General features: G+C 25.1%; 1 protein-coding gene across 1 annotated transcript in view; it reads right to left on the bottom strand.

Annotated features, from left to right (window-relative positions):
• LOC117169468 (transcription initiation factor TFIID subunit 13) overlaps window positions 1–9,301 on the bottom strand; it is a 73,486-nt gene extending 64,185 nt beyond the window's left edge. Inside the window, exon 1 of the mRNA XM_033355869.1 lies at window positions 9,016–9,301. Within this exon, the coding sequence (XP_033211760.1) occupies window positions 9,016–9,042 (27 nt within the window). The 5' untranslated portion in view covers window positions 9,043–9,301. The remainder of the gene's footprint in view (window positions 1–9,015) is intronic.
• Between the last annotated feature and the right edge of the window lie 3,391 nt (window positions 9,302–12,692).

The following is a 12,692-nucleotide window of genomic DNA, read 5'->3' as shown; positions in this document are numbered from 1 at the left end:
ACAGGCGTCATTTGAAGGATCAAGCTCGACGAAAATGGTTCACATTGGTGAATACTAATGCCATCTCTTAGAATTTTCAGGTACTTATCAGACTGCCTAGTAATAGAAAAGTTATATAACACTTTGTTGGGGAAACTGAATATTGATCTCTGCAGATATGCGAGCCAATTTGAGAAATTTTCCAAAGAAGAAGTAAGTAAGGAGGTAGTAGAAGAGGAGATTGTAAGCGACGATGGTATGAGTAATGTGTGATGGTATGAGCATGTGATATGTAACTTTTTGTAACGAAGCAGATCAAAAGTACCAAAGTATAAGTATATATAAGTATTATTAAGAAGGTATAAATGAAGTATATGTAAAAGTCCAAGGAGGATGTACATAGAGAAATAAATATTCTCTTCTATCTATATTAATCTTCTACATTCTTTTTTCACAATTCTGAAATATTAAAAAATCTTCTAATTTTCTCAAATTTCCTAAATAAATTCGTTAGATTTAATTATCTACAGTTATTTACATCGAAAAAATCAAGTTCGTGCCTCCACAAACAGCCAAATAATGGAATTGTTAATTATGATAGTTTAAGAAAACTTTATTTATTCCATCAAAAATATATGATATGGATATTTGTTTATAAAAATTGATTTTAAAATAACAAACTATTTATTAACTTTTTTTAATTCACCTAAAAACTCTTTTTGTCCATAAATTTTACAAATTTAGTGCGAATCAAGTAACGAATCTCTGCCAATCCCCGCGAAACCATTTTCATTCACTTATTTGTTTATAACAAATTCAATAAATTTGTTAACATTTGTATTGCTACTGGAAATATTTGTCGGATAGTTGCTTTCAATTTTTTAAGTCTTTTTGATTGAATTAAAGCTTTTTTGTAATACCGGCATACTTCAAAAGTCAACGTTTTTTTCATTTTTGTTATTAAATAAACAAAAAAATAAACCAAAATTTAAAAATCGGCCATGACATTTCGAAGAAATTTTATTAGCTTTCATTTTAAAACAATAATTAAACCCTTAAAGTGCGTTGTGGGTATCACACACCCCAGGCAATTTTCAAACTCTTATAAACCATACTTCATTCGAAAAAATTGAGACAGTGTCGCCATCCAGCTTTATTTTGAGACACTAACTGTAAGTAAAGTCGTTTAACATACTGCGTCAAGCGTCAATCTACTAGCAGCAGCTGCTGAACGTGTAGATAAAAAAATCGTGGGGTCTCTCACACCCAGTGTGCACTTAATGAGTGAAAAAGAAATTTCGACGCAAATTTTTTATTCTGAAATTTTATTGATTTTTGTTTACTTTCTAACGTAAGTATATCGAATGAATTGAAATAATATTTTTTCTTCGATTATTTCATAATTTTTTTCTTTGTTACTAGAGTTATATATGTCTCTTTTTTTAGTTTCTTATATTTTCATAGTATTACATGTCAAAGTTCCTCAATTTTTATAATAATAAATCGATTTAAAAGCAAAAAAACTGATTCATCATTTTATCACAAAATTAACTTTTCAACTGTGCACATAAATATCTTTTTTGAAAGCATCCATGTTGCAATATTTATTTTTTACGAAAGTACACTATTCCAAAAGTATAGTCATAAATTTTCAGATTAAAATAATTTAAATTGTATGAGTTATGAATTTTTAAGTAAAAACCCCCACTTTTTCACTTTTTTCAATAATTTTTTTAACAAACTTAAAATAAATAAATGGCTATAAAATCAACTCTACCTTATGAAAGATACCTTAAACTATATCGGATAATTTTATTGTGACAAAATATGCAATAAGGGTTAAACAATACATGATTAAAATGGGCTGGGGTGTTGAATACCCACGATGCACTTTACCGTGATTTTTACCATCAAATGTATCAAATGGAAAAAACATGGTTAAAATTAATGCTTTTCTTTTTGTGAATTAAAAAATTTTCCATAAAAAATCATGTTTTTTATTGGAAATGGCATCAGTTATAATATGTCGATTCTTAAAATCATAGAAAAACTATTATTTCATTTCAAGTATTAATAAAACTTATTTTCCTCTATTCTTACAACTAGAAAATGTGATAAAATTCGACTCCAAAAAATCTTCAGAACAATCTCTTATTTAAGGATGTAACTACATACAATCAATCTCGAAAGTTGCCTGACTTTAAAATTATTAATTATTAATTTCTGTAAATTTGGATAGAGGTTGAAATTGTTTATTTAACAGGGGTTATTTAAACGTTTAGTTTTTCCTTTCTCTTTATGGAAAAGTTACCATTTTTATTAAATCCTAATGATGAAAGTCTCATTTTATTCTTGGAAGGATGCTCTAAATTTCGTGTTGGGTTGATTTTATTTAAAAAAATTAATTGAGAAATCATAAAGTTATTATTGCTATAAACAATCACAGTTACAATTTTAAATAACCCCACCCAAACTGAATTGTAGAGAACCCTTCAAAGAATAAAATGAGGCCTTGATAATTACTTTTAAATAACTACTGTAAAATAAATAATTTTAAACTGAATTATTTTTTTCTGAAGTGTGCTTAGAAGCATTCATCAAGATTTACAGAAGATAATAATAGATCTTTTTTTGTCGATTTTATAAATAATTTTAAAGATAGGCAACTTTTGAGATTTATTACACGTAGTGAACATCCTGAGGCCCTACATTTCAAGTATTAATAAAACTTATTTTGTTCTATTCTTACAGCTAGAGCATGTGATAAAATTCGACTCCAAAAAATCTTGAAAACAATCTTACATTCGAATGATGGTAAAACTGTAGGTGTTTACTGGTACCTACTTCATCTACCAATTGACGAAAATACTATTTATAATAAAGTCGAAAGGTTAACAGACGATTTTTATATAAGAAATAAAGCAGAATGGGGATTTTTTTACATTGGAGTAATAACACAGGATGGGCAACTTAAACCAATATTTGATTCAGAGAAAACCCATGTTGTAGTACGCAAAAGAGATTCAATGAACATTCCAGTAGGCAAGAACAAATTATACAGGGCATTAAATCCTTGTTATGGTACATTGCTATTTGAACGTTCTCTGGAAGTGCCGTATTATATTCCACCCCCTCACGTAGAAGAAACGCCTGAGGCGGAGAACATCCCATGGGAAAAAAAATAACCTAATATCCTGTATTTCACCTTCGAATATTATTTTGGACTTTTCGGTTGTCAAATAAAACTGAATTCAATCTTTTAAATTGTTTTCAATGCCGTAAACCTATCCTTATTAAACGTGGACGAAAAACTTCTTTTTAAAAATTCCCTCACTTTTCCATCAAGAATTTTTCATTTTCCTTGGTCACTTACATTGAAAAAACAAAATTTGCATCTTGTAACATTTTGAATTTTTATAAATAGGATAAAAGAATTTTAAATTTGATTTTTCATGTTTTTAATTCAATATTCTCAGGACTGCCAAAGAAGGGTGGTCCAATGCTTTTATCGAATTTTGATGCATATCACCGGGAAATTTGATCGAATCCACACACAAAAATTTTTTTATGATATTCATAGGTGGCGATTTTTTTGTATTAATTATGATTTTTTGCGGTTTTTTACATGCAAATTGTTTCTACTACATAAAATAATATTTTGTACTGACACTTAGAAGTTTAACTTAATTTGTTCAAATAATTTATAATTGTTTTTTAGCAATTTTATCTTAGAATAGTTCGAAAGTCGCGGTTTGAAAAAAATCCATTTTTTGTCCAATTTCCAATTATATGGAGCTAATACTTAATTAATGTTAGCAAACATAATTGCTCAAACAATTGACTATTATTATTAATAATATTCCCTTAGAATAATTCTAGAAAATTGCAATTTTTTCTAATATTTTTCACTTTTTATACAATTTCCATTTACAGTGAGATAAATAATTAGTGTTAACAAAATAAATTTTTAAAAAAATTTATTATTATTGTTAATAATAGTTAAATTCAATAATATTATAATGCTGCGATTTTCTGTTAGATTTTTAAATATTTGCCCACTTTTTACTTGTAGTGAGTTAATAATATTTGTTATTGTTGATAACTATAAAAAAGTTTCTTTTTCTTAAATCTTTAGTTTTTAATTGTGTTTTTAGTTGTGAACAAATAATATGTGAACTTTATGAAGAATTTTATTTTGAATTGCAATGAGAAGTTTATTGCAAAGCGTAAAAGATAAATTTGAAACAAATACTTAAATTTTCGACTAAAAATATAAATTTCCAACAAAAAATGTAATAGTTAAACTTTTAGTTGACAAAAATTAATTTTTAACAAAAAAAAACGAATTGTCAAAAAAATGGTTCAATAACTGAATTTGGAAACAAAAATATGACAAATTTTTCTGTACTAAAGAAGATAAATTTCTAATCAAAACATAAAACAGAAGATATTTTCAACTAAAACTATGGAACATGAAATTGGAATAAGTTAAATTTTCAGTTAAAAAAATTAATTTCCACCAAAAAAAATTATATGTAGAAAAAAAATTATGGAATATTCAACTAGAAAATAGTTACAATTTCATTTTAAAAAACAAAATATTTTTCAACCAAGGATAAACAAATTTTCAATAAAATAATTCAATTTTCAACAAAAAATTCCTTTTCATAAAAAAAAACAAGTGTTCTATCAAGTAGCTCATATTTCTGCAAAAGAAATTAATTTTAGATTAAAATGATCAATCTTCTACCAACAAAAATTAATTATTTACAAAAGAGTTTAACTTTCAACCTAGTCATTTGATTTCTAACCTGAAAGATTAATTTTCAAGAAAAATTATAAAAATTTAACTGTAATACTCGAATGTTTAAACGAAAAGATTAATTTTCTACAAGAGAAAAATTCATTTTGAACAAAATATGTCGGTTTTCAACGTAATAGATCAATTTTCAATTAAAAAAGACAAAATTTCAGTTAAATTGTTGAATTCTGAACAAGAAAAGACCCATTTTCAACCAAAAATGTACATTCGAATTTTCAGTTGTAGGAATTAAGTTTTAACGAAACTGATGAATTTTCAACTAAAATTATGAATTCTCAACTGGAATAGTTTAATTTTATACCAAAAAAAAAAAGAATTTTCAACCATAAGGATTAATTGTCTACAAAAAGAGCAATTTGTCAAAAAGAACATCAATTTTCAAACAACTAGTTTAATTTCTAAAAAAAATTAAAAATTTAATAATAAATGAGGATTTAATCAAGAGTTCTTTAAAAATTATTTTCTTCAATAAAAAATCATTTCAAGTCGGTATTTGTTTTAAAATATTTTTGAGCCTGTTCAAAACTTTTGAAACTTTTAAATATGTTTTCAAATAATTTAGTTTTCCTGTAAAAATTTAAAATTCTGTTAAATTACAAAAAAATTGTCTTTAAATCTTATAGATTATTTTCGGCATATATTTATATCTTTCAGGAAATCTTCCAAACTTAAAATTACTTTTTTTATTAAAATCTGAATCTTTACAATTCCTACATTACAATATTCCGAGTTTTTGTTCGCATTTTTTTTCATTTCTTTGAATCTGTGAAAAGTTTTAGAAATTATATTATGATAGCAAAATGTTAAGAAAAAAATTATTTCCCCTAAATTAAAAAATTTGTACTCTTTATTAATACATAAACAAACTAAAAAGTGCCACTAAAATTCATATTCGCGCCGTGTCGCAATAAATCAAAATTTTTATAATAATTTATGCTAAATCTCGTAACTACAACTTTTTCAGACAATTATTTTTAAATTCTTTATTTACAACGTTTTGAGTATAAAATTATTCATTTCATTTTTAAAAAATTTTAAACACTTTCAATTCGAAACTATTAAATAATAATTATGGAAACAAAATTGTTTGAAACTTAGTATTTAGAAAATGGTCTCATAATGCACTTTTAAATTGTTTATATTTTTAATGTTAGGATAAAAACCCGAAAAGACACTAAACATATGAATTTTCAATAAAAAAAAATAATTTTCAAAAAAGCATTTGAATATATCATACCAAAAATATGACTTTCCAATAAAAATGTTCAATTTTCAAAAAAAAAGAGTTAAATTTTAAACCAAACATTTGAATTTGTAACGACACAGTTAAATTTTGTACCTGCAAAGATGAATTTTCATCCTCAAAATTAATTATCGACCAAACAATTGCATTTACAAGCAAATAATAATTTACATTAGAAAATTTGAAGAATATTAAAAATATCTGTTTTACTTCAGAAAAATATATTCATAACAGAGAAAAACATGTTTTAAAAACTATTCCCTAATGTTTATTTATTATTTCATCATACCTAGAAGCCAAATCAAAGTAAAAACTTTCGGAAAATCAAGCAACTTCCAAGCAATTATCGAAGAGAAGATATTTACAAACAAAAGTAAATTGTTCAACAATTCTGTTTGTAAAAATTTCCATCAAACAAATAAATTTTCTACCAAAAAAGATTGATTTTTATCTAAATACATGAATTTCCAACCAAATCTTGAATCTTTAAAGGAATTTTTAACCTAGAAGTTAAATTTTTCACAAAATAAATTTTTTTACCAAAAAGATGAATTAATCGCAAAAAAGATTAATACTCTAACATAAAAGATAAAGTTTCAACAAAATACATACATTTTCTAATAAATAGCTGAGTTTTCCACTGAAAAAAAATTTTTAACTACCAAGAAAACTTAGGTCTATCAAAGAAGATGAATTTTCGACAAAAAATGAAACAATTACATGTATGTTATATATTACAATAATGCATGTTGTTTTACATTTTTTCAAATTTTAAATTATTTTTGAAATTTTTCCAGAATTTCTAAGTATTTTTGTTTCTAAAAAATTTTGTAATCTTCCAAAATATAAATACTTCGGAAATCTTTTTGAATATTCTCTAAAAATTAGAATTTTCGACTAAAAAATATAAATTTTTAACAAAAATGAAACATTTAAACTTTTAGCTCAAAAACTTAATTTTGAACACAAAAAAAACGGATTTTCAAGAGAAAGGTTCAATTTCCAACCTAGTTGATAAATGTTCAACTAAAACAATGAATCTTCAACTAAAATATTTAAATTTTAAACAACAACAAATTGACTTTTACTTTTAAAAAATTGTCAATCAAATTTTAAATAATTAAATTTTAAGTTCAAAAAATTAATGTACAACCAAAGAGAAGAATTAACAATTAAAACTATGGAATATTTAATTGGAATCAATAAAATTTTCAGTTAAAAAGACTACTTTCCACACAAAAATCTAACTTTAAAAAGAAAGAACTATATTTTTAAAAAAGGCATATTTACAAAGAAAGTGATGAATTTTCAACTAAAATTTTCAGTATTTGCCTGGAATAGTTGGATTTTAAACTAGATTCAGCCAAGAAGATTAACTTCTACCAAAAATATGAGTTTTCAATTAAAAAAGATAATTTTTCAACCAAAAATTGAATAATTAAATTTTTATTCAAAAATTAATATTCAACCAAAGAAATGAATTTTTACCTTAAATTGTGGATTATTCAACTAGAATAATAGTTACACTTATAGTTTTAAAAAAATCATTTTCAAACAAAAAAGGAACAAATTTTTAATAAAATAGCTAAACGTTCGGCAAAAAATTCATCTTCGTCCGAAGAAAAAAACCAGTTTTTAATCCAATAGCTCATATTTCTAGCAACGAAATGAATTTTTAATTAAAATAATGAATCTTTAACCAAAAAAATTAATTTTCTACAAAACCATGTAATTTTATTGCCAACCTAAAAGATGATTTTTACACTAAAATGATAAATATTTAACTGTAATATTGGAATTTTTAACCGTAAGGAAGAATTTTTAAATAAGATAATTAACTTGCAAAGAAAAAGATAATTTTTTATTTTAAAAAAATCAATTTTTAGCTAAATATGTGGGTTTTCAACGTAATAGATAAATTCTTTATTAAAAAAAAAAAACAATTTTTATCCAAATTGTTGAATTTTGAACAAGAGATCAATTTCAAACGAAAAATGTGCAAACAAATTTTCAGTTGAAGGAATTAATTTTCAATCAAACTGATACATTTTCAACTAAAATGTGAATAATCATCCATAAAGATTAATTTTCTACAAAAAAAGCGAACTTTTCAAAAAGTACATCATTTTTCAAACAAGTTTAATTTTTTAAATAAATAAAAATTCAATAATAAATTATAATTCAATCAGAGTAAACTGAGATAATCTGAAAATCTGCAACTTTAGATAAAATAGAAATTACTTTTCTAAATTCACCAAAACTATTAAAATAATGAAAAAAATAAATAAATTCACTGTCACTCCACGCTTTTTCCCGGTCCAGTGGCCTGTTAAACTTTTCAACCCTGGTTTTGGTATTTTTTGAAAATTATTTAAATTCTAGAACCTATTAAATTTTGTTTAATCGAAAAACGTTATCAAAGATTAGTTGTGAAACTTGTAATTCTTGTTTGATTTTTGGTCCAATCAAACATTAATTGTGACAATATTGATAATTAATTAACAGTTAATACTTTTAATTGTTATAATATGTCACAATTACAATATCTATGACATATTCTAGTTTTGAATAAAATAATTTTGTAGGTGTAAAGCGAATAATCGTATTTTCAAATACCCTATATTCGAGGAAAACAATTGAATCTGAAAAAGGGGAAATGCAGGGTGGTAGGGGGAAAGAGTATGTACCCTGCGATTAAACTCTCGCCATAAAACCAAACTAGAAACTTATTTCGCGCAACAATAATCGCTAAATCAGCAATAACTAAAAAAGAAGTGATTGCTGATTAGAGAGGTTATGACGCGGAAAACATAACCTCAAAATTGGATCGCCTCGAGTTTGAACCACTTGCCATTATTGAATTATCCTTGCGAGGATCTTTTTAAGTATTATAGAAACGATAAGATCTCCTAGGTACCTAAAAATTGCAGTAAATGGTCGATTGAACTGAGAAAAGGAGACGTTTACTCACTTGCTCGAAGTTCTCTTCTGCTGCCATTACACCAAATCACAAATCAACAAACCCAGCAAACGTCAAAGGGGTAGGTTCTCGCTCAAATCAAGATCTCACGACAAAAATAAACATGCAACCCGCGTAAAGCTCCACGTAATCAAATTCCGGTTTGCGTGTTTCGTTGTGCTTAAAAAGCTGCTCAACGAATTTCTCAAACTCGTGCTTGCAAAAAGAACGAAACGATAACAACTAAACAAGGGAAATCTGTATCAGAATCAGCTGATCAAATTGGATTGGAGATGGCCTTGTGACTGTTGATACGATACGGCGCGCACGCTCAAATTTTCTCGGAAACTGTCAAGCCACTTTGGGGGAATCAGAATAATTAATTAAAATTATTCAAATATTAGACTTCGGAGTCCAAAATGCTCTCGAAACTGGGAAAATAGGGCGATTTTTCACGCAAACGGGAATAAATTATTTTGAATAAAAGTCATGTAAGGGACTGTACTTAAATTACGTAACATCTGAAGGGGGGGGGGGGCGTCATATTTTGTTACGTTTTTTTACGAAAGGAGGGGGAGGGGAGGTTTGATTCAGGGTACGTAATTTTTTAATTCATCAATGAAATAAATAAATCGCAGTAATTGTACAGAAAATTAATATGAATTTGACTTTACGCGCCAAAGAAACTTCGTGAAAAACGAACTAATAACAAAAGGCGGGGAATTTTATTGCTCAGGGAAAAGTCAGGCATTGAGAAAAAAATTCTTCCCCATGTCAGGGCAAGAATATTTATCAAGCACAATAAATTCGAATTTCTTTCAATTATAATTTGAAATTGTTTTATTTCGTTTTTAAAAGATTCTACGCTAAAAATGTTTCAAGTTTAAGATTCTGGCCTTTAATTATATTAATCGATAGGAACATTTTTTAATTGATCACGGAAAAATTAAGGAATTTTCGAAATTATGTTTTGCGGTAAACCTGTAATGCTGTAATTTTAATGCTCCCTTTTGAAGAATGTCTTGTTAGTAGCTCTTAAATTGCTTTTTTTAATTAAAAAAATTTATTTAAAATTTATTCTTTCTGGTAAAAATTCAACTGTTTTGTTAAAAATTCTACTATTTTCGTAGAAAAATTACTTTTTGTTTAAAATTCATGATTTAATACTAAAAATCAACTGAAATATTTTTTAGATGAAAATTTTAGTATATTTTTGAAATTTTAACAAATTTTGTTAAAATGTCATCTTTTTTGGTTAAAAATTCAACGATTTGGTTGAAAATTCGTCTTTTTGGGTTGAACATTCAAGAATGTTCGTAAGAAAAATTACTTATTATATAAAAATCATATTTTAATGTTAAATTAAAAAAAACTGAAATCTTTTTTAGATGAAAACTCAACTTTTTTTTGTTGATAAAAAGTCGTCTTTTTTTAAAAAAATTCATACCTTTTTAGTAGAAATCGCATTTTTCTTGCATAAGAATGCAAATAATTCAAACCTCAACAATTATGTATCAAGTAATCCTTTTTGTCCGTAAATTTAACTATTTTCGTAGAAAAATTACTTTTTGTTTAAAATTCATATTTTAATGCTAAACAGTCAACTGAAATATTTTTTGGGTGAAAATTCAAGTAAATTTTTGAAAATTTGTCTTTTTAATTTGAACATTCATCTATTTCAGTAGAAGATGCATCTTTCTTAATTGAAATTGTATATGTTTATCTAAAAATTCAAACTTTTTTCTTCAAATGTCATCCTTTTTGGTTAAAAATTCAACTATTTGGTTGAAAATTCATCTTTTTGGGTTGAAAATTCAAGAATGTGCGTAAAAAAATTACTTATTATTTAAAACTCATATTTTAATGTTAAAATATCAAACGAAATATTTTTTAGACGAAAATTTAATCATTTTTTTTGTCTTGAAATTCGTCTTTTTATTTTAAAAATTCATATTCTGGTGTTGCAAAGTCAACTAAAATATTTTTTGGATGAAAATTCAACTGTTCTTTTTTTTTTAATTTGTCTTTTTATTTTTTAAATTAATCTTTTTCAGTAGAAATCTCATCTTTCTTGGATAAGACTGCAACATTTTAATTGAAAATTCAACAATTTTGTCAAAGACATGCGTTTTGATTGAAAATTCCACTGTTTTTCAAAATTCTTCTTTTTAGGTTGCAAATTCAAGTACCTTCGTTGAGAAATTACTTCTTTTTTGAAAATATTAATTTGGTTTTGAAAAGTCAACTGAAATCTTTTTGGGATGAAAATTCAGTTATTATTTGGAAAATTTATCTTTTTGATTTTAAAATTCACCTTTTTGAGTAGAAAATTGCATTTCTCTTGGATAAAAATGCAACCTTTAGTGGAGAATTCAACAAATTTGTTTAAGTCATTCTTTTTAGTAGAAAATTCGACTTTTCTGTTGAAAATTCCTCTTTTTTGGTTTAAAAATTAAATTATCTTTGTAAAAAATGACTTGTTGTTTAAAATGTATATTTTGGTGTTAAAAGTAAACAAAAATCTTTTTTTGATAACAATTCAATTTTTTAAAATTTCTTTCTTCAATTATTCTGTTTTAGTAGAAATTTCATCTTTCTTGAATAAAAATGCAACTGTTTGGTTGAAAATTAATCTTATTTTATTTGCAATTTTCTTTTAAACTACCTTGTTACGAAATAATTTTTTTCCAAGCTTCATATTTTTAGAAGAAATGTCATCTCTTTAGGAGAAAGTTTAACTGTTTTGTTGGAAATTGATGTTTTTTTTTTTTTAATTCAACTGCGTAGGTAAAAGTTGAATTACTTTGCTGATTTTTTTTCCTAAACGTTTATCTCTTTCGTTGAAAATTCAACCATTTCGTTGGTTTCAAAATTTTTGCTGAAAATTCATATTTTCTTATTGAAAATCCAGTTTTTATACAAATTTCGATTAAAAAATATAGAAGAACTTTTTTCTCTTTCTTGACTGAAAAATCTTTATTTGTTGAAAATTGTCTTTTTGGTTTTGAAATTCTTTTTTTAAATGAAATTTCATTTTCTTTGGTTGGCATATAAACTATTACACTTTTTTCTCAAACATTATCTTTATATATTACATATTCTATCCAGCTTCAAGTCCCATACCTTATTATTTTTGGAAAAAATCGGAAATCTTTCCAACTTTTTGAATATTTATTATTTATTTGAAACATTTTAGGTTACTAAAAATAACTTCAACTGCTTCGAATTTTCCTTGAAATTTTAAAAAATCATTCAAAATGTAAAAAATTGTCCTTCTTATCTTCTAAATTTTCCCAGAATGTTTAAGAAAATTTGGTTGTAATCTTGAAGCCTTCAAAATTCTTAAACCTTTTAAAGTTTTTTTATGTGAAATCCTTAAAAATCTACATTTCTAAAAATCTTTTAAAATTAAATTTTGTTTTTTAATCCCTTCAATTCTTCTGAAGATTTCTTGAATTTACTCGATTGATTTTTTTGTTCTTTTATATTACCAAATTGAAACAGTTTTTTAAAAATCTTCTACACTTTTCTTTAAAATTTTAAGAAATCGTTTGATATATTTAAAACCCATTCTTAATTTTCACTCAAATTTCATTTTTCAAAATAAAAGATAATTTTAAATTTGTACACGAATCTTAAGAAAATCCTTTCTTTTTAATCTTTTCAGACCTTTTAAACCTTCCAGGCTT

Source organism: Belonocnema kinseyi, chromosome 3 (assembly GCF_010883055.1).
Source record: "Belonocnema kinseyi isolate 2016_QV_RU_SX_M_011 chromosome 3, B_treatae_v1, whole genome shotgun sequence".
NCBI lineage: Eukaryota > Metazoa > Arthropoda > Insecta > Hymenoptera > Cynipidae > Belonocnema > Belonocnema kinseyi.
The sequence above is the reverse complement of the archived record's forward strand: the minus strand, read 5'-3'. Positions and strand labels throughout refer to the sequence as shown.